The sequence below is a fragment of the Phyllostomus hastatus genome, unplaced genomic scaffold, assembly GCF_019186645.2.
Source record: "Phyllostomus hastatus isolate PE091 unplaced genomic scaffold, TTU_PhHast_1.1 phas_contig_40, whole genome shotgun sequence".
Lineage (NCBI taxonomy): Eukaryota > Metazoa > Chordata > Mammalia > Chiroptera > Phyllostomidae > Phyllostomus > Phyllostomus hastatus.
The window spans coordinates 6953697-6979214 of record NW_025333872.1 but is presented as its reverse complement, the minus strand read 5'-3'; the positions used below and the strand labels follow the sequence as shown (position 1 = coordinate 6979214).

The 25518-nt window shown below is 52.7% G+C and overlaps 3 protein-coding genes across 3 annotated transcripts in view; 1 reads left to right on the top strand and 2 right to left on the bottom strand.

The window, feature by feature from the left end:
• TTBK1 (tau tubulin kinase 1) overlaps positions 1-257 on the bottom strand; it is a 40403-nt gene extending 40146 nt beyond the window's left edge. The window contains exon 1 of the mRNA XM_045843110.1: positions 179-257. The gene's annotated coding sequence lies outside the window, so the exon portion shown is untranslated. The remainder of the gene's footprint in view (positions 1-178) is intronic.
• Positions 258-7311: 7054 nt separating this feature from the next.
• DNPH1 (2'-deoxynucleoside 5'-phosphate N-hydrolase 1) lies at positions 7312-11165 on the top strand. Its single transcript, XM_045843814.1, has 4 exons — positions 7312-7535; positions 10379-10447; positions 10611-10721; positions 10909-11165. Exons 1-4 carry the CDS (start codon positions 7334-7336, stop codon positions 11025-11027), a joined length of 501 nt encoding a protein of 166 aa, XP_045699770.1. The 5' UTR covers positions 7312-7333; the 3' UTR covers positions 11028-11165.
• A 395-nt stretch (positions 11166-11560) lies between these two features.
• The window catches only part of CUL9 (cullin 9), a 37874-nt gene continuing 23916 nt past the window's right edge, over positions 11561-25518 (bottom strand). The window contains exons 27-41 of the mRNA XM_045843240.1: positions 22009-22148; positions 21763-21892; positions 21425-21624; positions 20737-20987; positions 19405-19750; positions 15700-15840; positions 15380-15544; positions 14968-15131; positions 14297-14390; positions 13707-13781; positions 13486-13596; positions 13240-13357; positions 12738-12871; positions 12011-12084; positions 11561-11935 (exon numbers count right to left, since the gene is read on the bottom strand). Of these exons, the coding sequence (XP_045699196.1) occupies positions 11728-11935; positions 12011-12084; positions 12738-12871; positions 13240-13357; positions 13486-13596; positions 13707-13781; positions 14297-14390; positions 14968-15131; positions 15380-15544; positions 15700-15840; positions 19405-19750; positions 20737-20987; positions 21425-21624; positions 21763-21892; positions 22009-22148 (2351 nt within the window). The 3' untranslated portion in view covers positions 11561-11727. The remainder of the gene's footprint in view (positions 11936-12010; positions 12085-12737; positions 12872-13239; positions 13358-13485; positions 13597-13706; positions 13782-14296; positions 14391-14967; positions 15132-15379; positions 15545-15699; positions 15841-19404; positions 19751-20736; positions 20988-21424; positions 21625-21762; positions 21893-22008; positions 22149-25518) is intronic.

Below are 25518 nucleotides of genomic sequence, written 5' to 3'. Positions count from 1 at the left end.
TCGGATGCGGCCCAGGATGTGTAGGCCGGCGTCCCAGCCCGGGCGGAGACAGCAGCAGGGGGGGGCGCTGGGGAAGGCTGCGCTGGGAGGGGAGCCAGGCCGAGGCCCGCCGGGCCCGTGCAAGCAGCCCCCACCCGACCCCCGACCCCCGACCCCCGCCCGCCCCGCCGCGCCTCACCTGCTCCGGGCCCGCTGCGGCTGACGCTGCGGCGGCGGCGAGGGCAGCGGCTTGGGGCGGCGCATCCCCCGGGGCTGCGGCGGGGCGGGGGCGGGGGCGGGGGCTGCTCAGTGCGGCGCTGGGCGGCCCGCTCCCTCCGGCGGCGGCCTCCCGACCGGGACCATCCCGGCCCGGCCCGGCCCGGCCCCGATCCTCCTCGGGCGGCGGCAGGGACAGCGGCAGAGCGGGGAGCTGCCCACAATGCACTGCGCCGCCAGCATCAGCACCAGCCCTGACATCACCGCCCCACCGCCCCGGCTCTTACATCACCGCCCTTTCTCTGACATCACATTCTGCTCTGCTCTTTCTCCACTCCGACAGCTCTAGGGCTCTCTCTCGCCGCGCGCGCGGTCCTGCTCTGGCTCTTAGGGTCTCCTCGCGGGTCTCAACCGTTCACTTGATCCCCGTCCCCCAGCAGAGCCCCATCTCTCCTTACCTGTCTCCATAAACCTCACCTGTCCCCATCACCCTTTTTATCTTCACTCCCAGCATGTTTCTACAACTCCGCATCGGTCCCCGTCAGCCTCAACTGATTCCCCACTCCACCCTCCATGGTTCTGTTACTTCCCTCTAAACTCATTTCCCCTCACCTGCCATCTGTTCCCGCCGCCGATTCCTCCAACACCACCCCTCACCTGTAACTCTCACCCCACTACACATGCACTTTATCTCTTAGCTCAGCCTGTCTGTACCCCTCCCTCCCTCCCTCCCTCCCTCTCTCTCCCTCTCTCCCTCCCTCTCTCTCCCTCTCCCCCCTCTCCCCCACCCCTTGTCTCTTACCGCTTACCAAATAAGATGCACGCTCTTTACTGTGACATGAAAAATCCTTCCCAACATAGGCCCGCAGAGGCTGTCCCTGCCCTTCTGGATCGCTCCACATTGCCTGAACACACTTTGTCCTTCGTCTCTCTCAGGTCCTTCCTTCCACCCTCATGCCTTCAGTAAAGCACACTGAACACTTTCAATAACGGCGACAACAACAATAGCAGCAACTGTTTACTCCTGCCAGTCACTATTCTGACTTTACACGTTAACTCATTCATGTCTCAGAACAGCCCTATGAGGGAGCAGTGCTAATATGGTACCTGTTTTACAGATGAAGAAACTAAGTTACAGAAATTTGAATAATTCGCCTCAGGTTGCACAGCTAGCAAGTAGCAGAGCTGGGATTCAAACCCTGGCTCAAGCCCATGCTCCTCACCACTCTGCTGGGAGGAAGTGTCCCTGAGTCTGCAAGAACAGGCAGAGGAGGAGTCTCAGAGGAGGCGCATTCAACTGTAATCCGAAGGATTAGAAGGAGCTTTCCAACAGATAAATGGAACCCAGGCAGAGGGTGAGAGAGATTTCCAGGTGGAGAGGACAGCCTGAGGTGAGCTGGGCATAGGCCTGTGCAAGATGAAGGGCCTTTTGTGCTGTGCTAAGAAGATAGGGTTTTCTCCACTTCATTTTGGAAAGTGTACTGGGCAGTGTGGTGAGCCACCCAGATGCCCCGTCAGAATCTGGGCTGACTCCTTCTCTGGGAATTGCCCCTGGCCTGAGGAGATGCCTCATCCAAGACCATGCGCCCCTCCTGGGGCATCCCATCCCTGATCAATGATTGACCCGTGAGTACAAAGGCCTCACCTGTGCCCCCGGCTTGGGACAACTCTGAAGGGACATTCATTTTCAAAACTCCTGATAGGGTCAGCTTCTACTGAGATTGCATCAGAGCTCAACTCCCCCTCTACTCAATACTGCTCTCTTCACTCCTCCACAGAGGCTGGGCCTCAGAGCACTTCCCAATAAGTCTGTACCGCACGATCATCTCTGTCTCAGAGTCAGTGCCCAGGGCAATCAGGACTTTAGACAGAAAATCATTGAAGAATTCTCAGCAGAGCCCCAGTCGGGTAGCTCGGTTGGTTAGAGCGTTGTCCTGATACACTAAGTTTGCAAGTTTCACCTCAGGTCAGGGCACACACAAGAATCAACCAATGAGTGCATGAATAAGTGGAATGACAAATTGATCTCTCTCTCTCTCTCCCTCTCTTCCTCCTCTTCTCTCTCTAAAAATCAATTTTTAAAAAGAATTCTGACCAGAAATAATATACAGTCTGACTGGGTTAGAATTTTTTCCGTACTTAAAAAATGTTGCTCTAGTTTCTTCTTGTTTGCATTGTCTCTGATGGGAAATCTGCAGTCATCCTTATCTTTGTTTCTCTGTCACGTGTCTTTTTCTATTCTGACCACTTTTAAGATTTTCTCTTTATCACTGATGTTAAGCTATTTCGTTATGATGTGCCTTGCTGCAGTTTCATTTTTCTTGTGCTTGGGATTTGTTGAGCTTCTTGTGTCTATGGATTTACACTCATCAAGTTTGAAAATGTTTCAACCATTATTTTCTTAAATATGTATTCTGCCCTCTGCTTTCCCTCAGGGAACCCAGTCACCCTGAACACTGGGTGCTTGAAGTCATCCCCCCCCCCGCCCCCACCGTGCTCTGTCCGTTCCCCTGGCCTTCTACTCACTGCATTTCACGTGGGTAGTTTCTACTGCTCTGTAGTCAAGTTTATTAACCTTTTCTTTTGTAGCATATTTTCATTGTAGCTTACATCTCTAGAAGTTCAATCTGGGTCTTTAAAAATCTTCCATATTCAATTTTTCTTCTAACTTCTTAAACATATCAAATAATTGTGACAACTCTTTTAATGCACTTGTCTACTAATTTATTATCTGAGTAATTTCTGGATTAGTTTCAATTTTTTTCTCACCATGGGTCATATTTTTCTGCTCCTATCCCTACTGTAATTTTTTACTGGATGCCAAATATTGTGAATTTTACTTCATTGGATCCTGGATATTTTTCCATTTCAGTAAATATTCTTGAGCTCCATTCTGGGCTGCAGTTTATTTACTTAGAAACAGTTTGATCTTTCCAAGGCTTTCTTTTTAAGTCTTTGTTATGTGGGACCTGAGCAGCCTCTAGCCCGGGGCTGATCTTTCCCCACCACTAAGGTGAAAACCTTTGGTATAACTTACCCAATGCCCCATGAATTATGAGGTTTCCCACATCAGCTCGAGGGAACAAGCACTCTTTCCATCCTTGAGTGAGTACTGAGGACCGTTTTCTCTGCTCCTTTTAGATGGTTCTTTTCCCACCTCAGAGAGAGTTTCCTCACACCTATGTGCTGGTCAGTCCTCAGCTGACTGTCACAGGAAACCCTCTGAATGTTCCAGAGCTCTCTCTCCTATCCTGTGCTCTCCCCCACAAACTAGCTACCTAGGCCTCCCTGGACTCCCCATTCAGTCTCCTCAGCTCCGAGACAGCCAGGCTCAGCCTGGGTTCCTGCTGCCTACAGCCTGGAAATCCCGCAGGCAACATGCCGAGGCAAACGCAGAGCTCACCTGGCTTATTTTCAGTCCTTCCAGGATCGCTGTCCTGTGCTGCCTGATGGCCAGTGTTCAGACATACTGTGTCATACATTCTGCCTGGTTTTTGGTCATGAAACATGGAAAGGTATACAGTCAAGGAAACCATCGACAAAATAAAAAGGGAACCAATGGAATGGGAGAAAATATTTGCAAATCATATATCGGGTAAGGAATTAGTATCTAAAGTATATAAAGAGCTCATAGAACTCAATAGAAAAAAAACTGATTTTAAAATAAACAGGATCTAAAACAGACATTTTCCCAAAGAAAACATACAGGTGGCCAACAGGTACATGGAAAGGTGCGCGACATCACTAACCATCAGGGAAATGCAAATCAAAACCACAGTGAGGCACCACCTCACACCTATTCCAATGGCTGCTGTCAGAAATCGAGGAATTTACTAGTGTCAGTGAGGATGCAGAGGGAAGGGCATCTTTGTGCATTGTTGGTAGGATCGAAAATTGGTGCAGCCACGATGGAAAACAGTGTGGAGGTTCCTCAAAAAATTAAAATAGAACTACTGTATGACCCAGAAATTCCACATCTGGACATTTATCCAAAGGAAGTGAAGTCACTATCTTGAAAAGATATGTGCACCCCCACGTCACTGCAGCATTGTTTACAATAGCCAAGACCTAGGAACAGCCTAAGTGTTCACTGATGTCATTGACGGCTGGGTGGGTAAAGAAAGTATAGTATGTGATTCAGCCAACTTCAGAATGTTTCCACACCCTCGGAAAGGTTCCTCAGGCCTTCTGCACTCAATGGCCGCTCTCGTCCCAGCCTCTGCTGCCCTCTTTCTGTCTCTCTAAAGAGATGCCTTTAGAGAGGGGCATCCTATGCCTTTTGTGGACATTTCTTCTAAAGACTTTATTTATTTATTAGAGAGAGGGGAAAGGAAGGAGTAAGAGAGGGAGAGAAACACTGACGTGAGAGAGAAACATCAATCAGTTGCCTCTCATATGTGTCCTGACCAGACAGAACCCCCAGCCCAGGCATGTGCCCTGACCGGGAATCAAACCAACAACCTTTAACTTTGAGGGAAGACACCCGACCAGCTGAGCCACACTGGTTAGGGTGGACATTTTTTTTTTTAATAGAGTCATATACTAAGCAGTCTTCTGATATTCTCCCTGTTAGCACACGTCTGACATTTTTTGACATTTTCCATAATGAAAACAATTGTGTTGACTTGAACGATGACCTACCTTCATGCAGCACTGTGTGTTTTGTGAAGCGCTTTCACAGACCAGGGGAGTAACGCAGAACAACATTTTTCACCAATTTTACGGATGAGGAAACTGAGACTCAGGTCACAGAGCTCATTAGTAACTTAATTAGGATTTGATTCTGGCCTCCCGTCACCCGGTGATTTATTTCCCCCCACTGTGCTGCCTCACCAGACTGCCCACTGTCCTGGGTTCCTCTTCCCATCACTTGGTGCCCCACCCCCCTAGCTCAGGCCTCTCTGCATTGAGCCGGGAGGTCTGAGCTGCCAGCCACGGAGGGCTCTGCATCCTCACCAGCTGACAGTGGGTATAGAGCCAATCTCAGGGAGTTGTTTTCCATGTGGAGAAAAAGGCAAATTATCCCTTCTACTTTATTCAGCCTGAGGTGGAAAGAGGACATCAGCTACATCAGAGGTGTGGGCCCTAAGGAGATGGAGGCTGCTTTGTTTTCTTTAAGACACAGAGGCAGGAACAAGATGCTCTGTGTGTGTATGTGCAGGTCTGTTCCTCACCTGTGGGGGGAAATGGAGGGCAGGTGTGAGCATGGATAACAAGGGTGAAGGAGGGTACCCATCACGTCATCTGGGTGAGGTTTCCCCCGTAAAGGCGTGTGTGTGCGTGTGTGTGTGAAGGTGCCTGGCTCATGTGTCCGTGGCTGCACTCATCAATGGACAGAAATACCCTGAAATCCCTCTTCCTTCTCTTTGACTTTCTGTGTTTTTTTTTAAGATTTTATTTATTTTTAGAGAGGGAAGGGAGGGAGAGAGAGAGAGAGAAACATCAATGTGCGGTTGCTGGGAGCTGTGGCCTGCAACCCAGGCATGTGCCCTGACTGGGAATCAAACCTGCAACACTTCGGTTTGCAGCCTGCGCTCAATTCACTGAGCTACACCAGCCAGGCTTTGATTTTCTGTGTTTTAAAAAATTATTATTATGCCTTCCCTGGAACCCCATACTTTGATATTTTAATCATTACCGTTCAGAAGAAACTCCATGGTACTTTTCTCTGGGGAATGAGTTTGGGGTCTCAGGACTCACTTCCCACTGTATACCACCCTCTTGTTCCATTTAATATTTTATCCTATATTTGTGTGTTTTTTAAAATATTTATTTATTTATTTTTAGACAGAGAGGAAGGGAGGGAGATGCGGAGAGAAGCATCAATGTGTGGTTGCCTCTCTCGAACTCCTACTGGGGACCTGGCCTGCAACCCAGGCATGTGCCCTGATTGGGAATCGAACCGGCAACCCTTTGCTTTGCAAGCCAGCACTCAATCCACTGAGCCACACTAGCCAGGGCTATATTTGTGTGATTTTTATAATAAAATGAGAGGGAAATCATTATTATTACCAGTTAATAATGCTGGATTTGCCTATCTCCCTGAATATCCTGCTTCTATCAGCTTACTGCAGGGCTGAGCAGATTACGAAGTGCTGTCAAATGCAACTTCTCATTTAATCCACTCCTTCATCCAACAAATATTTGATAAACGTTTCCTATGTGGCAGGCACAGATCTAGAAGCTGGGGATATTAGCAGTGAACCAAACCGATAAAAAGTCCTGCCTTCCTAGGGACTTACATTCTACTAGGTGTAGAAAGATATACGACAGAATCAACAAAGTATATGGTACATGAGAAGAGAAAAGGCTAGCAGGGAAGGATGAGAGAGAATACTGGAAACAGGAGGCTGCCCTATAGAAGAGGGTGGTCAGGAAAGATGATGTGTAAACAAAGACTTGGAGGAGTTGAGGGAGTGATCCAGGGACAAAAGAGCAAAAAGGTCCCAAGGGAACAGCCAGGAAGCCAGTGTGGCTGCAGAAAAGTTGGTGAGAGTATTAGAACTGGGGTTAGAGAGGAGTTACCAGGTCACGTGGGCCTGGTGGGCCACTGTGGAATTTGGGTTTTCACCCTAAGTGAGGAAGGAGGCACTGGAGGGTTTGAGCAGAGGAAGGTCAGTGCTCACATGCGCAGTCGGCCTGCTGAGCGGAGACCGGACTGCGCAGCAGGGGACTGTTGAGGGAGGTAACAGAGGCTTGGATGAGCATGGCTGCAGCCCAGGTGGTGGGTGGACATCAGATTCTGGAAGTCGTCAGAAGGAGAGCTGACAAGAGTTGCAGATGGGTTGCATGTAGGGTTTGAGAGAAAGAAAGGAGTCGAGAATAACTCCAAGCTTTTGGACCTGAGCAGTTGGGAGGATGGAGTTGCCTTTGGTGAGATGGCAAAGAGTGGGGTCGAGGGGAGCGAAGTGGGTGAGGTGCAGAAGACTGCGACTTCCTCTGGGACAAGTTAGAGTTAAGATATACAGGAGGCAGTGGGTTCCCCAGACATGGGCACCGTCACCTACGTTCCCCACTCCTCCCCGTTTCACAGGTGTGAACACTTGAGCACCATGTCCCCGGCGCAGGCTCTGCTCGGATCACGTGGCCTCAGGCTAGCGCCCCCTGGCGCAGAAAGGTGAGCGGTGACGGCAGCCGGATGGCGGCGACCGTAGCCGGCGCGCGGGAGCGCGGGGAGCCCGGGCAGTCGGGCGACACTTGCCGTCGGGCCCTGTACTTCTGCGGGAGTATCCGCGGCGGACGCGAGGACCGGGCGCTGTACCAGCGGATCGTGTCGCGGCTGCGGCGCTTTGGGACCGTGCTTACGGAGCACGTGGCGTTTGGGGAGCTGGGCGCGCAGGGTGAGGCCGCAGGGGCGGGGAGCGCTGGCTGCGGGGTTGGGGGGGGGGGCGGCGGGGACGGGAAGGGTGCGGCCCCGCCTCTTTACTGAAGCTGCCTCCCCCGGGCGGCGGCCGCCCTCCGCTGTGCCTTGAGGGCCGTTGGCTGGGAGCGAGCGCCTCGCGCTAAAAGTAATTGGAGCCCGGACTCAGACCTCGTGTGTCCGGATCCAGCTGGACAGTCTCTGCACTCTGTTATTATCCTGACCTTTACATTCTTCATGGAGAACTTTCTCCAACTCTTGCCGGGGTAGTTTGTAGGGAGGGGCAGAATGGGCGTGGACGGGACTGCTAGGGTTTCTGCACCCGCTGGCATCTTCTCCCCAGGGATAAGCTCCCCAATGAAGCTTATCCTCCTGTGCCGTGCGCCTTTGGCGTGGGGGTGTCAATCCTGTCTTAGACCCGACAGACCCTAGTTCTCTCCATCACCACAGTCTCTCACGCCTTCTGATCAGGCTTCTACTTATGTGTTTAGCTCCTGGCCGCTGTGGGTGTTTGTTTTTTTTCTTCCCAGTGTTACTGAGCTCTAATGAACTTAGCACTGTACAAGTTTAATGATTAGACCTTCATGTGTTGTGAAAGAATCAACACAATAAGTTTAGTTAATGCCCATTATCTCATGAAATAATTTTTCTCCTTGTGATAAGATCTCTTAGAATCTACTCTTATAACAACTTTCAGATAACCACACAGCAGTGGTAACTATAGTCATCGTGTACATTACATCCCTAGTACTCATAACAGGAAGTTGGTACCTTTTGACCCCTTCGTGTATTTTCCCAGTCTCCGGCCCCCACCTCTGGTAACCACAAATTCAATCTCTTTTGCTAGGAGTTTAGATTTTTCTGTTTTTTTGTTTTGTTTTGTTTTTTGTTTTTAGATTCCACATACAAGTGAGATCATATAGTATCTGTTTGTCTGACTTATTTCACTGAGTATAATGCCTCCGAAGTCCTTCCATGTTTTCCCAAATGGCAGGATTTCCTTCTTTCTCGTGGCTGAATAATATACCATTTTATACATACACAACTTTACCTATTCATCCGCCCACGGACACCTAGGTTGTTTCCGCATCTTGGCTGTCGTCAAGGATGCCGCTTTGAACGTAGCGTGCAGACACCTCTGCGACAGTGTTTTTGTTTCCTTTGGTTATATTCCCACAAGTGGGGTTGCTGGGGCATATGGTAGTTCTGTCTTTTTTACCCTCACCTGAAGACATACTTACTGCTTTTGGGGGGGCGGGAGAGAGAAAAAGAGAAACACCTATCGGTTGCCTCTCATATGCACCCCAACCAAAGATCAAATCTGCAGTCTTTTGGTGTGCAGGATGGCACTCCAGCCAACTGAGCCGCCAGGCCAGGGCTGCTTCTGGGCTAGAGATTCCGTTCTATGGGTCTATGTGTCTGTTTCCATGGCAGTACCATATTGTTTTGATTTTATAGCTTTCTACTATAGCTTGAAATCAGGAAATATGATGGCCCCCCTATTTGTTCTTCTTTCTCAGGATTGCTTTGGCTGTTCAGGATCCCATAAATTTTAGGATTGTTTTTCTACTTCTGTAAGAAATGCCTGTGTGACCTAATAGGGATTACATCGAATCCGTAGATGGCTTTGGGTAGTGCGAACATTTTAACAATGCAAATTTTTCCAGTCCATCAACACGGGATGCCTTTCCATTTATTTGTGCCTTCTTCAATTTCTTTTATCCATGTCTTATAGTTTGCGGTGTACAGACCATTCAGCTCTCTGGTTAAACTTATTCTGAACTACTTTATTGTCTTCGACACGGTGGCAAGTGGGATTGCTCTCTTTATTCCTTTTTCTGATAATCCATCGTTAGTGCCGGCTCTGTCTAAAACATGGTTGGTCTGATTGAACTCTTCTAGTTTGAAAACTGTGTCTAACTGTTGTATCTCTGCTCACAAAACTTGAAGTGGTTCCCCATGCCCTGCCCAGGGACAGAGCCAGGATCTGTGGGCCCTAACGAAATTCTGGGAGACATCTTTAAAAAGATGAAATCACAAAATTGCTAGGGTATTGGGAAGGGCCTGTGCAAGTGAGGTTTGTTGGTTTCCACAATCGGTCCGCCCCTGCCTGGTGGTCCCTGGACTTCAGTGTGCTCCAATATAATGAGGGAGTTTGTTTAAATGCAGAATCTCATAACAGTAGTCTAAGGAAGCCTTCAAATTGCTTTTAACAAGTTCTGTGGTGACTCTGTCCTGGTGCAGGTAGCTGTGGGCCTTAACAGTACTGGAGGGTAACATTTAACCAAGCTGGAGCCGAGATCCTTGGCCTCTTACCCCAGGATGCCTCTGCCACCTCGGTTCCCGTCACCAACCACGGGTCACTTTGCATGCATTCAGGCAGTGGTTGTCAAACTTTGGTGGGGATGAGAATCACCACTTGTGAAGTGGCTGGGCCCACTGACACTTGGGTCTTTGTAGTTTTATCAAGTTCTCAGATGATTCTGGTACCTACCAAAGCTTGAGCGCCACTCCATTAGGCTCTAATCTAGTCTTCCTCCATCCTTCCTTTGCGTGGACCAGCCCCTGCCTGCCATTCTCCACCTGGGATGCTCTCCCTCCTTCTCCACCTCTAACCACTCTGACCCACAGTGAGTGAGTCCTCCCCTTAATTTCATTTGTACCATTCATCTGGCCCTGTTCACACACACCCCCTTGCACAGGATCAAATTTGTCTTGCAGCTCTTCCATTTCCTTACTCCTTTCCGTGGACTTTCAGTGTTGGGCCATCCGCCCGCCCTCCCTGGGCGGGCACAGCCTTGACCAGCTCTCTCTCAACCACAGGGGAAGTGGCTGCTGGGGGTGACAGGCTCATCCACGATCGGGACCTGGCCTGGCTGCAGCGGGCGGACCGTGAGTGGCCCCCTCTCCTACCTGTGAACTCTCTTGGGCACTGGGTTCCCCCAACACACCTGGCCTCCCCACCCAGGACTCCCTAGAGCTCCCTCCTCACCACTCACTTCCCTCTTTCTCTTACAAGCCCAGGCATGGAGCCTCACTCTGGTTTTTCTTCCAGTGGTTGTAGCAGAAGTGACCCAGCCATCCTTGGGTGTCGGCTATGAGCTGGGCCGGGCAGCTGCCCTCAATAAGCAAGTCCTGTGCCTGTTCCGCCCACAGTCGGGCCGAGGTGAGCACGCTGAGCCCAGGAAGGCCACTCCCTCCCTCCCCAGCTTTCTTGGGACCCAGTCCTCAGCTGCCTTTTTTTGGGGGGGCGGGGGTGTCTCTGAGTACAGTGTCTCCCCCTAGGGCTGGGGAAGGGAGCACAGACAGGGGGTACAGAGGGGGGGCACCTTGGCCTTCTTTTGCCTTCCCAGTGCTCTCAGCCATGATCCGGGGAGCAGCAGACGGCTTGCGGTTCCAGGTGTGGGACTATGACGAGGGAGAGGTGGAGGCCCTGCTGGATCGGTATTTTGAGGCTCATCCTCCCGAGTAGGTGGCTTCTTCCCTCGGCCCAACCGCTTGACTGAACCCCACTTTACCCAATTCTTCTGATCCCAGACTCGGCTGTAATACCATCCCTGTCTTTTATCCCAGTGCCAAATTAAAAGATATGTTTACAGTTCTGACTTTACATATGTATGTGTGTGTGGCGGGCCATGGCCGGGCCTCAATAGTATCTTCTTCCCACCCTACCGCACTTCACTTCCAGATGCAGAGAAACCCCAAGAGGGGCGTACTTCTAATGCCCTCGGGCCCTTGCCTGGAACATTCAAGAGCTTAGAGGAAGCCAACCACGGGGGCTGGCTGTTCCGTCTCCTCTGACCCGGGGCTGGGTCGGGGCAAGTGGGCAGGCCTGCGTCGGCCCCACCGTGTGGACCTTCACTGGCTGCGATCGGTGATCGGCTCGGGTCAAAGGGGCCGGCTTTGGGCCGTCTGCGACCAAAGAGTCTGGGGGTCTACGGGAAACTGAAGAATGAGGAGGGCTGGTGTGTGGGGGGACACGGCGGGGAGAGCGGCCCAGCGTGCTTCAGGGAAGTATGTGAAAAAAGTTTATTCAGTAAACGTGAGAAGGTGCTGCGGGTACTGGGAATCGTTCCCTCTGCATACCCCACAACAACAGGGTGAGTCCCGGCCCCCTCGGCCCCGGCCCCGTGGCTCTGGGGCGGCTCCAGGGGCTCCCTGTGTCCTGACCCTCAGTCGTAGCCCTCATCATCCTCTTCCTCGTCACCAAAGAAGAAAGTGTCTCGGTCTAGGTTCTCGGACTCCTCGTCATAGGAGAAGCTGTCGTTGTCCAGCTCCTCGTCAAACTCATCTTGCTGCCACGCGGACACCTCATCCTCGTCCTCCTCATCACCTTCCTCCTCCTCCTCAGCTGCCTCCAGCCCCGAGGGGCCCTGGGGCCTAGAGAGAGAGTGCTGCTCAGCCCCAGCGGGAGCCTGGCCTGTCCCGCTCCTCTGAGGCTCTGCCCATACTCACTGGCTGCCGGGCACATTGGACCCTTTTGCCTCCCGGGCCTCTAACGAGGGACCTTGGAGACTAACCCGGAAATCCTGCGAAGAGACGGGAGGATGCAGGAGTAGGACAATAGAGGCCACTGGGCCTCTGAGCCCAGCACTCCTTCAGCCAGCATTCTCCGAGGGCCCACTCGGTGCCATACCCGGGCAGGAGTGCTCCCGCCTGTTCTCCCTCGCACGCCGCGGCACCTCACAAACCACTACCTTGTGTGATTTAACTAGGACGTGGGTCCAGGGACAAGGACCCGATGGTGAGGCAGACCAGCCCTGTGTTCCTGGAGCTCATGGTGCTGAGCATGTCTCTTCTGCCCGAGTTACTACCAGTCTGTATGCTCCCTGAGGGCAGGTTTGTAGCCAACATCGGCATATTAGAGCTGAAGAGAAATCTCCGAGATATCTTACTCTGGTGGACCCCAGCCCCCTGGCCCCCCACTCCTGGGATTCTGAATCCACATCTGGGTACTATGTCTGAAAAAGTTCCCCAAGTGAATCTGATGAGCAAGGATCTGGCAAAATAGCCTGGATCTGGGTTAATTCCTTTATTTTGTAGGAAATGCCAGGCGGTTAAGTGGCAGGGTCCAAAGCATCCAGCGGCCAGTCTGGGAGCGGGGACACACACCCAGGTCTCCGAATACCCGTCCACCCTTGCGGCCTTTCGCCTGGGCGCTCCCAGAGCAGGGGCAGCCTACCTGGGTGGAATGCTGCAGGATAGCGAGCACCCTCTCCTGGATCAGCCGCAGCAGCTCCAGGCCCATGTGGAGACAGTCCGCCCGCAGCAGGCGCAAGGCCGCGGCCAGGTCTCTGCACTGCAGCAGGAGCTCCTCTGCAGAGGGCACAGGGCAGGGGGCTCCACCCTGCTTCCCTCCCCTCCACGCCCTCCTCCAACAAACCCCCACGAGACATCTACCAAGTTCTACTGACATCCACCAGACCCGGCTCTAGACACCCATTCGTGAGGCTTACACTCCAGTGATGGAAACAAAACCGAATCAAATCAAAGGTCAGGTGAAGACCTGTGTCCTCAGGCACTGACAGCCCGTACCAGTGACGAGGCCATGGAGAATTAGGAAGAGGAAGAGGACAGCGGCAGGTGGGAGGCTGGGGTAGGGGTGCTGTGGAGTCCCTGCTCCTTGGAATGGGATGCTCAGAGGGGAGGGGCAGGCAAGAGGGCTGTGCAGGCGGGCGGCTCACCGAGCAGGATCTGCAGGGCAGTGGTGTGCAACTCCAGGTGCTCGGTCTGCTGCTCCACCACATCCAGTTGCTCCGTGTCCTGGTTGTAGAAGCTGTACACGCAGGCGTAGGCCAGCACCTGGGGGAGCCCGAGTCAGGTCTCTCCCACCTGTTTCCTCACTCCCTCCAACCAAACAGGTCAGAGGACGGCTGCCCAGCCCACTAGACCCCCTTGGCCCATCTCTCCCCTCCCCCACCCACCACAACCTTTCGAGCCTGCTCGAGTCCCCGGCAAGCGTTGCTGAGGAAGGTGAAGGATTTGGGTGGGGGCACCTCGTGCAGGGCAGACACTCGGTTCCATAAGTTCACGGCAAACTCCTGCACAGAGGAAAGGGGCTCAGCACTGCACGTGCACACACGTCCCCATCTGGACCACACCCATCCGCCCTCCGACCTTCCCACAGACCCAGCTCTTTCCCCTGCCTCACCCGGGCCTGGTGATGGAAAGTACACCTCTCATTGTAGTCCTGGAACCGCTTCTCTTGGCGAGCTGCCTTGCTCACCTGTAAGGACACGTCGGAGAGGCTACTGTGCTTTGCTGGGGCGGAATGGGGCTCATCAGACTGGCTGCTATTCACAGAGGCCTTCCAACACTTTACCCAGATTTTTTCATCTAACCCTCGGAACTCTGTGAGGTTGGTCGTGTTACTAACCCGTTACCAACGAGAATGCTGAGGACCAGCACACTGACCCAAAGCCCCACCCTAAGCGCTGGAACTGGTCTGTGACTCGGCCCTTGTTCTTCTCCACTCTGCCTTGCTGCCCCGGGAAGGCCCAGCCAGCCTCGGCCCTCCCGTAGCCAGCTGGGTGTGAGCAGTCCTACTCTGGGGCCTCTGGTCCCTTGCACAGGCCCCGCAGGGCAGACCTCCCAGCATCTGTAGGCCTAGCTGGCTTCTGTCTTCTCCCCAGTGTCCCAGCAACTGTTGGGCTGCTCTGCACAGACCCTCTGCACAGAGCCCCTCAGAGAGCCCCCCCCGCCCAACTGCCCATGGGTCTCTGCCCTCCCTGGTGCCCTTACCATGGCGGAACAGTTGTAATAGTCTTTGTGACTTGGCTTCCAGGGCTTGAGGCAGCGCCAGCAGAATCCGTGGTTGCATTTGGCACAGGTCATGCTATGGAGGAAGCTAGCTGGTCAGGACTCCTGCCTTTGGCCAGGGCCACACCAAGGATGCCAGGAGCCTAGATGCACTGCTGACGATGTCCCTGGTTCCTCCATGCCCTTAGTGTCCTAACCTTACCGGTTCCTACTGAATACACCTTCGCTCCTAAATTCCCCTTTACTGTCTTGAGTTAAAAGTGGGGTAAGGGCCCTGGCTGGTATGGCTCAGTGGACTGAGCACCAGCCTGCTAAATGGACGGTTACCATTTCAATTCCCAGTCAGAACACATGCTTGAGTTATGGGCCAGGTCCCCTGGTGGGGGTGAGCTAGAGGCAACCGATCCATGTATCTCGCACATTAATGTTTCCCTCACTCCCCTCTCTCTAAAATATAAAATCTTTTTTTTTTTTAAGTGGGGGAAGGAACATGAGCTCTAGGAATCACTCTGGAGGGGCTGAGCGTGGGTGGCTGAGTAACTGCCCTCGCCGCTCAGCTCTGCAGCAAGCCCCTCTGCCTCTTTCTCACCGCCAGGCCTCCCTCCCTCTCGCGCCTGCCGCCTCCCCCAGGGCCCACAGCACCCCCTTCTTACTGCAGACACCCTTCATTCTTCTCGATGGGAGTCTGGCAGCTGGGACAGCGCTTAGAGATGAGCTTGGCCAGGTGCTTGCTCTGCGCCTCCACACTCATGCCATCGTAGTAGCCGCCATCATCGACCCACTGAGACATGTGGCCACAGCTGGCAGGGTAGTGTGCCTAGAGCGGGGGGGGAGGCGAGGACACGGCCAAGCCCTTACTGAGGGCAGCCGTGCTGCTGGTGTGCATGGGGGAGCGGGAGGGAGGGAGGGAGGTCCCGCTTGGAGGCCACAGGAGGAGGAACGGAGCTCAACTTGGTGGCAGAGAATGAGGACAAGGCCGAATCTGCGTGTGTGTGGCAGGCAGGGGGGCAGAGCGGGGTGGGATGTGGGCAGGGGCTCAGGATCGAGGCCGGGGTGGGCACCCACCTCAGGGAAGCTACAGTTGAAGCAGGAGGCCCAGCCGCACTTGGAGCAGGTGGTCCCGCAGCCCAGGCCTTGGCGGCACAGGATGCGGTCACAGCCTTGGGGGTTGGTGCACCAGGTCAGGTTGGAACAGCTCTCCACGTAGCCACGAAGGAGGGCCTTCTCATACTGTTGGGGGGGGGGCGCGGGTGGTGTCATCAGGTGAGGGCCTGGCTCTCTGGGATGCCGCCTCTCCAGGCTCCCCAGTATCCCGCACAGCAGCCCACTCCCGGGGGTCTACCCCTCTGGCTGTGCCCCAGGGCCTCTCTCAAAGGAGGGGGTACCTTGGAGATGACCTCTGGCGAGGAGACGATGGCACGAATGAAGGCTCCCGTGGGCTGGGCAGGGCAGTCGGCAATGGGGCAGGTGCAGTTCATCACAAGGTTCTGCTCTATCCGGGTCGTCAGATACTCACTCCAGCAGGACTGGGAGGGAAGGCAGGCGCTGCTCAGGGACAGCGCGGGAGTGGCACAAGGAGATGGCGTCCCGGTCGCTCATCTAGCCCCTGTCCCCAGCGACGCAGAGGGCCAGAGACAAGCCTGCCTCTAGATCAACTTCGAAACTGACCCTAATCTCTCTGGCTTCTGTGTGTTTTCCTAGGATTGGCCCAAGTCACAGTCATCTTTGGGGATGTGTGGACCAGGATAGCAGCCCAATTATTATTGTTGGGATGACATGGAGAAAATGGAGAAAGAGAATCAAAGAAGAAGAAAGAATCAAGTTCTGAGCAAGAACTGGAAAGAGCAAGAAGGTCAGAGAGGAAGGGGGCCTGGGGGTGGGTCCCTCATCCCCGCCGGGTGGCTGGCCCCGGTCACTGCGAATACAGCTGAGGCCTCCCCTCCTGGCCCACCTGCTCACCTCAGTGCCTCTCCTGAGCTCCTCCCCCCGAGCCTCAAGCCTCGATCTCTTCTCCACAAAACAGACTTGCCCACAGCACCGCCCAGATCCTGATAAACAGCCCCACGGCTCCCATCCAGTCCCAGGGCCAGAACCCCCCCACCTCCTGAGCCCTTGTCTGGCGCCCATGGCGCTGCCCCACCCTGAGTCAAGCCATGGTCCTCTCCCAAACTGCAGCAGGAGCCCGTCCCAGACGTTCTCCCCGCCCTGTGCCTCCCGGTCAAACCCACTTGGTTTTTGCGTGATCAGCAGCCTGAGCCTCCTAAAAGACTCCATTAGTAGCCCCTTCCCTCACACTGCCAACGGCCAGCTTCTGCAATAATGTGTCTGACCCCAGGAAAGGACATGCATCCATGGCATCAAAGCTCCAGGACAAACGGGAAGCACTTTACTGGGCTATTTTTACTCGGAGGAAGGTACAAAACAAAACAAAACAAACCCCTTTTGACAAAGTGAGACAACCCCAGATAAACTGGGATGTTGAAGGCAAAATTCCTGTATTTCCAAGATAAAACAGGAAATTTCTCCAAGTTCAGAGGGCTCACCTGCAGCCACACAGAGGCGACGGGGACCACCCCCCCCCCCGCCCCCAGCCACAGAGGACAGCCTGGCCGACGCCTCACTCCCCTAGGGAGCCCCTCTGCTTCGGGCTTGCTCTCGGCTCATGCTGTCCCCACTGCCCAGCCCAATGGGAACTGGAACTGCGTCTCTGGCCCTCTGACAACCCCCTCACCACTCAAGGCTCACCCCGGGAAGCCACCTCCAGTGCTGCAGACCCCAGGGTTCCCCAGCTCTGAGCTCTCCGGGGTGCCGTGTGTGCCGTTCAGCTGCCGCTAGCTCAGGGCTCCGCCTCCTCTTCCATCAGCCTACTTTTCTCAGCTGAGTTTTCAGGTCCCCTGTCTCCACACCTCTGTAGGGTGGGTGTGCCCCGACTTCAACGCCCTGGGCCTGCTTCTCTCTCCTTGGACAATACCAGCCAGGCTTCCCCACTTAATCCGGAATCCGAAAACCCTGTCCACCTGCCAGTCCCACATGGGTGTTCAACAAGCAGCTCAAACTTCATGGACACAAAAGACCTGAATCCCCAGTCCCAGGTCTGAGATCGCCCTGAACTCAGCCAGAGATGACACACCCCTTCCACCCAGGCGCTCAGGTCAAAAACCCAAGAATCACCCTCGACTCCCCAGTCCTAAACCCCACCTCCGATCCCCCAAGTCTGACCTGCTCTACCTGCAAACGTAGCCCAACCCACCCACTCCTCCTTTCCCCTCTGTCCCCAGGCCCGCGGCCACCTTCTCTTGTCTCTTTGCACAAATCTCCAAATGCTTGTCTCTGCTTCCACTCTTGTTCTGTCCAAGTTATTTCCCCTCACAAAGTGATCTTTCAAAAATGTAAGTCAGATCACATCACTCCCCTGCTCAAAACCCACCCTGGCTTCCCCTATAGAAACCCTCCCCTCCCCCATATACCAATCTTGACCAATCTGGCCGTGCCCACCTGCCAAACTGCCTCTCCCGCCACCGCCCGACGCGTCCCCGTGCCTTCACCCGCTCCTCCCTCTGCCCACCACTCTCTGCCCTAAGACAGTGGCCTCCCCGGCCTCCCCGGCCCCAGGCCCCTGACAAGGCCCTCAGCACACTCCCAAACCAGTTACTTCCAACAACGAGACCCCACTGGAGTCTCTTCCCTGCACTCATCCTAAGGGTGTGGAGGGAGAGCCCTGGTGTGAGACTGCCGAAATCCAATCCTGACCCTGGGCACATTCCTCTCCTCCCAGCGCCTCCGCCCGCAGCCTGTGAGGTGGAGATAGCACAATGCCAGCCTCACGGGGAACTGGGGTGGGAATTAAGCATGACAAACCAGTAAAGCAGCACAACGGCCCAGAGCAAGTCCCGGAGACTACTCCCTGCTGTTATTCCCAGCGCCCGGCAGCTTCTTGCTTGGACTTCCCCAAACGCCCACGCATGCTCTGCACACAGCACATTCATGACAAATATCGGCTGAACGAAAAAATGGAAGTGTCAAGGAAATAAGAACCTGGCAAAAAGCGAGCACAGGCACCTATGCGAGAGGAGGAACTTGGGGCCGAGCCAAAGAGCTGGAGAAAAAGTGCTGGCACACACGCACGCACGCACACAATGCCCGTGCCCCAGGCTGCCCACCACGGGGAGACGCTGCTGGAAGAGGCAGCAAGGGTTCGTGACCGCGGGGCGCACATCCTGACGACGATGAGGGCCTGACCCTGTCCTAAGAGCTGAGAGGCAGGGAGTATCGGGCAGCACTCGGAACCTCAACCCCTCCTCCCAGCCCCGGAGAACTAAGCGCTCACTCCCCAGCCGCCCGCCTTCTCTGCCTTGGCTTTAACACAGCAAACCCTGCCTTCCCACAATCCCCTTCTATTATTCTGGCTTACAGCACTTTTTATTTTTGTATTAAATGAGATACATGAGTGCACACCAGGGTAGGGCAAAAGCAGGTTTACAGTTGTGAATACATGAAACAGAGTTTATTCCTGTATTATTATTAATTATTGTATTGCTTCATATATGAACAACTGCAAACCTCCTCTGGCCTTACCCATATAAAAGAAGCGATGATGTTCGAAGGTCAGGAGACTCGAATGGTGAGGAGGAAACCATAAACTGCGGTCATCACCAGTTCAATCACACTTCTCATAGAGTGTCTTACCGTACACTGTGTGTGTGAGACCTGTGTGTGTCAGTGCACACATTTATATTTCTCAAACTTGGCTGAACACTGGAATCACCTGAGGTGCTTTTAAAACTCCATGTGCCTGGATTTCACCTGCAGATCTGACTTAATTGGCCTGGGGTACAGCATGAGCCCCAGGATCTTTAAAAGCTCCCAGCGTGGTTGTAATATGCAGCAGAGCTTGAGAACCACTGATGCTGGATCCTAACCGCCGCCTTCAGGATGTCAAGGCAGATGACAGAACTAGGTTAAGAGGGACTAGGAGACTGTCCAACATTCCCAGGCTAGGAGCAATCGTTCCAGGCTGGGGCTGGAAGCAATTGTTCCCAAGGAACTGTGCTGAGCAGAGAGTCGGGGCAGCAGAGAGCGGGTGGCCTCACCTTGCAGCAGCCGTGCAGGCAGCAGAGGGCGGGCAGGTCGGCGGCGGCCTCCAGGGGGCTGACACAGACAGGGCAGTGGTCAGGGCGTGCCGGGGCGGCCTGGGCCTTGGGCACCCGCAGCCCGGCTGCCAGCAGCAGTGGCTGGGGGTTCTCGCTGTAGCTCTGCAGCAGCTGTTCGGCGCCCCAGTGGGAATGCGCCAAAAGGTGCTGAGCCACATCTGGTTCTAGGTTCAGCGTCTCCTGCACCTGCCGCACCGTCCACTCCATCAGCCCTTCTACCTCCTGGGGGCTCATGGTGCGGCCTGCAGGCAGCTGAAGAGATGCCAGGGCGGCCACAGCTTCTGGGCTTGGGGGCAGAGAAGGATCAGTGGTCAGTCTCCCTGTCCTGCTTATGCAAGCTACAAACTGAACCCCACATTGTTCCCCTGCTCCCCGCTTGCACACCCCTGCTCGTGACTGCTTAACCAGCCTGAGGATAACCACCCAAACCAACTGTCACAGCAGGTTCCTCCCCAGAAGCATCTGCAGTTGCAGGGCCTGGGCTGGCTGTCGCAATGACAGGGGCACTACAGGAACCTAGTGGGCAGAGGTTGGGACGCTAACTGACCGACAGTAGATGGGACAGCCCCACTGTAGGTCCCACCCAAAATGCTACCCGCTCTGATGAGAAGGAGCCCACGGCCCTCCCAGTCAGTGCGGCCTGCGGGCCCGAAGTGCAGGTATCGCAGGCGGTTCCCTGAACCGGGGTCTGCATTTCAGCAAGCTCCCAGGTGATGTGTGCGCATGGACAAAGTTTCCTCTAGAGAACGCACTTACACCCCATGCAAATAACAGGCATCAAAGTGGTGCTGTAAAAACTTCTGGTGAACTGGATCCAACATGAAAAGTTTTAGTTAATTAGGGGGCACCTACAGCAGACTCCTCTGCAGGACAAACTTCCCAAAAACTAGAGATTGTACATTTCACTGAACAGAGTACACAGTTAGCACTCAGTACATACATAGTGCATATTTCATATTTGCTTAGAATGAGAGACATACACATAAAGGAGCTCACAGGTCTGGGTCCCTTTCTCAGGGCTGACTCTAGGAGGATGGGGACAGCAAGACCCTTGATTAGAAAGGAAGAGAAGGGGCACTGGCAGAGGGAACGAGGATGATCAAGCTGGGGAAAATTCAGGGAGAGGGAAAATGGGCTTAGACAAAGAAATGAGGTGCCTTTGCACAGGGGAGCCTGGCTTTGGCACGACAACCCCTCCTGAGTCACGGGGAGCCCCCCCTCTCTACTGGCTTGGAGCCCCTTCAGCAGGGGGATGGGGCTGAGAGCAGCTACCTGGGACTGGAGGCCCCGGTGGTTCGGCTGCCACAGAAGGGCACCTCCGCCTGACCACGGCAGGGCTCCGCGGGCTCGGGGGTGGCGTATGTCAGGATCTGGGGCCAGTCAGCACGCTGTTTCACGTAGCCCTGGCCCAGGAGGTGCAGGACGCAAGAGAAGACGTCTGTGCTGGAACACGCCACGCCCCCAGCAACGGTTCCGCCCAGGCTTCCAGGAGCATTTGGACCCTTCTGCCAGGCTTCCAGCACCTGGATGGGAGGAGAGGACACAGGCAGGCCCTGTTCACCTAGGGGAGCCACCCTGCCTAGGCTCGATGCCAGGCCACCCCACCTACCAGCTGTGTGACTACGGATAAGTTACTAATCCTCTCATGCCTCATTTTCCTTATCTGTCCAATGGGAATGACTATGACAATAATAATACTGCCTATCCCACAGAACTGTTGTGCAGACTGCCAACTCTTAGAGTTAGGACCTGGTGTGAGGGTACACACTCATCATGTCATGCCTTGTCTCTGCCTTGGGTCTAACTGCCCTGTCAGGAACAGAAAACCCAGACAGAGAGGTCACCCTATAAGACCTCATGCTGGGAAGTTGCCTTCCCTGGTGGTGACCCCTGGCTCCAGCCTCCATCCCCAGGCATGGCTGCCTCCCTCCCCTAACTGCACGGTGCCCTTTCTACGCACCAGACAAACCAGGTGATCGATGTGGAGGCCCTTCTCCCCATGGGCTTTGAGAATACGGACAAGAAGACAGCTCAAGAGGTTCCTTTTCTGTTCCAGGGTCCGGCCCTCATCCTTCTCTACATTCAGGTACTTCTGGGAAGGTACCAGCCACAGGGCCCCCCCACGGGGGTGGAGCCCAGGCTCCCGAACCCGCAGCACACCTGGAACTCACTTGCAGTTAGTACCCAAGGAGCGGAAGGAACAGAAAGGGGACCCCATTCTCATTCCCTGCTACACCACCCCACCCTGAAAGTGCCACCCACTAAGAGCAGGGTCTCGGGCCAGCCCCACTGACCTACCTCCACGGGGGAAGTCCTGACCCTCATGCAGGGTCAAAGGGCCATTCTCAGAGGTGAGGGGCAAGAGTGCCTGGAGCAGTAGCTGTGTGGTGAGGTCAGAATTCTTCAGCAAGGTTTCTACTGACACCTCCTGGTAAGGAGAAACAGGGCCAGTCAGAAGTGGAAAGAATGGAAGGAGGGAGTTTAGGAGAACAGTGGCAGACAAGGGGGAAGACAAGACAGAGGGAGGCGGAAGGGCCGAGGCACCTCTGTCTGATTGAAATGTAACAGCAGCCACATCTGCACGGTGGACACGTGCAGGGTCTGGTCCCCGAACTGCAGCTCAGCCCGGCCCAGCCACGTCCACTGCAGCCGCCGCTGTGGTCCCCGGACGGGGTGGTTCTGACCTGGGAAATGTGGAGGAGGAGGGTGGAGACAAAGAGGGGAAACGGGGGGTTAAGGGTTGAGGCGAGGGTGTACTATCAGTTAAGGTTGGCTCCTGCTAGTCTCTCAGGCCCCAGCAGAGAGCTCCCAGAGTTCAGCCCCCTCTGTGCCGCCTCCCAGGCAGCCACAGGTACCTGGGAGTCCACCCTGCACCCAGCCCGCGTCAGGCAGGCTCCGTGGGAGAAACACCAGAGACCCGGGGTTTTGCCCTCACGGAGCTGACAGTTCCACAGACCCACTACACTGGCGTCCTGTTTTACAGCTCAAGCAAGTGAGCCTGGCATGTTCGCTCGTACTGGACAGTGAGGATGCGGTCACAGGGAGAAGTATCAGAAAGAGCCAACTTGAGAGGTGCTCTCTGGCCACAGATGGGACAATATGAACATCGAAAAATAAACAAATAACACCTGCGATGGACTGAAACACAGGAAGTATCTTTTAAACCTAAGAATTCACAGTGATTGTTTTTTTCTTTTTAAGAAGACCTCATTGGTCATCTTTGGAGGATGCTAGAGAACCAACACATTATTCTGAAAACTGGTCCCAAATAAAGAGGAGGAGGAAAGAATCAAGCCTTTCCTGTACCAACTGTAGTTCAAGGTAACTAAAAAGTTGGTGAGAAGAGTTTCCCTTTACAGAGAAAGCATTTCAGCTAATACATGAAGAAACAGTAACAAAACTAGAACATCAGTGGTTCACAACCCCCAGCGAAATGACAGACCTCGGCAACGACAACGGACGAGTGTCTGGTGGAAAGCTGACGGGAGACTACGTGTGCGTCAGACTCACAACCCGGAAATCCACTGACCCCGCCTCGACACCAGAGACAGCCAGATGCCACGCGCCTCCTGGCAGAAGGGCACAAGGCCACCTGTGAGGTGTTCTTGCCCAAGAAATCAAACCCAAATCTGAAAAAGCTTCCACAGCTAAATACGGGTGTTTGGGAAATGCAGGAGACAGAGGAACATGCCAGAGGACACCTATGGATGCAGTCAGCAAAATCCAGCCGTCAACAACTTTATTTGGCAACAGCCTGGTTTCCCCCACAACTGCAAACAGGGTAGGAACAAACAGGGAGACGGACAGGGCCCGCCGACTAAGGGACGTGGCAAATAGAACCACATCAAATGCAAGGCGTGGACTTTGGATCCTCAATAAAAACAAACAAAAAAAACCCCTAACTTAAAAAACTCTGGAACATTAGATATATATTTGATGATATTAGGAATTATTAACTTCTAAAGACTTAATGACTGTAGCGTCCCTGCCTTTAAAAAGAGAGTCCTTATCTTTTACATTTCAGGGCCGGGTAGCTGGGCAGGGACACAGATGACACATGATCAGCCATGAGCTGGTACATGTTGCTCACTGGGGTTTGTCTATTTTGTCTACTTTTGTGTATGTCTGAGATTTATCATAATAAAAAGATTTTAAAACTGAGGCTGAAAATGAACCACTGTCAAACAAAAACTGATCGTTTTCTACCAATACTCCCTTAATGAGGAAACTTCTAAAGGACAGACTTTAGAAACAAAATTAAACTCAAAAAGAAGGATCAAGGTACAAAAGGAATGGTGTAGCCCTGGCTGGTGTGGCTCAGTGGACTGAATGCTAGCCTGAGAACCAAAGGGTTGCTGGTTCAATTCCCAGTCAGGGTCCATGCCTAGGTTGCAGGCCAGGTCCCCAGTAGGGGACACGTGAGAGGCAACCACACATTGATGTTTCTCTCCCTCTCTTTCTCTCTCCCTTCCCTCTAAAAATAAATAAATAAAGTCTTTAAAAAAAAACAAAACAAAAGGAATGGTGTAAAGAAACTGGTATGATGGCCAATTGAAGCACTGACTGAATGAAACGATAATACTGATGACTAAAAATAGGTCATTCTAACATACTGAACAACAGTAACAAGCAAGATTCGAGCTAAAGCTGAAGTTAAAATAGTCTATGGTCCTTTTGTTATTCAGGAAGGAGAGAGGGGATATTATTAACAAGTCAAACATACAGGTTAAAAATATAAGGATAATCAGCTGTGGAAACAGAACATGTAACTGCCAAAACTGATAAAAAAAAAAAAGTTTAAAAATAATCAATCTAAAAGAAAGTAAAAGCACAAAAACTCAGTGTAGAATCCTATCTATAAAGGTGTTCAATGTATTCTTCTTTTAACTATAGTACTTTATATACAGGGGTTGGCAAAGCTGATCTATAGCTGTAATACAAATAACACAGTAATTAACAATAAATAATACGAGAATAAACTGTTTCATGTACTTACAACTGTAAACCTATTTTGCCAACCCCTCTGTTCTGTTATATATCTGAAATAACTAAAATTTTAAAATATAAGAAGGATAGCCCTGGTTGGTGTGGCTCAGCAGACTGAATGCTGGCCTGCGAACCAAAGGGTCACCAGTTCGATTCCCAGTCAGGGCACATGCCTGGGTTGTGGGCCAGGTTCTCAGTGGGTGGCATACAAGAGCCAACCGCACACTGATGTTTCTCTCCCTTTCTTCTGCCTCTTTTCCCCTCTATCTAAAAACAAATAAGTAAAATCTTTAAAAAATAAAATAAAACATAAGAAGGATAAATAAATACAAAATAAGAGGTTAGAAATAAAAATCCAATATATGATTACTCGTAGTAATTATAAATAGGCTAAAAGTGACAACTCGAAAAGAGAGGTTATTAGGTTGAATACAAAACAAATTCTAGGTATTTACAAGACACATACCTAAAATATGAGAGTATGGCTAACTCAGAAGTACTGGGGGAAACTCCGAGGAGAGGAGCATACCAGCATGGTTTTAAAGTATCTCCCCCAAGAGACTGCTTACTGACAGAAGCAAGGGAAAAAACAGTAACAATACAGTGGAGAAATCAAACCTCCTCTTGGCCAGACTGTCAAAATCAACCTCCCAAAAGGACAGATCAGAACTGTGTGCTTCCCAGTGCAGCGCACACAGACCACTTACTTGGTGTTCTGGCCGGGAACACGCACCCTGAAACCGATCAGAAGGAAATACTATACAAATGTACAATGAGATACTATTAGGAAATTTAAAAAGACTGTGTCCTCCAGAAATAGCAATGTCACAAAAGACAAAGAAAGGCTGAGGAATTGTTCCAGATTCAAAGAGACCAGAGACACGACAACTAACAGAACAGGTGACCCTGGACTGAATCTTGTCCTGGACTAAAAAATAGGAAAAGACATGGAATCAATTGACAAAGCTGGAATATAGAATTATCAAATGTTTGAAATTGATAAATGAATTATGGTTATATTAGAGAATACCTTTATTCTTAAGAAGTATATATTAAAGTATTTAGAGG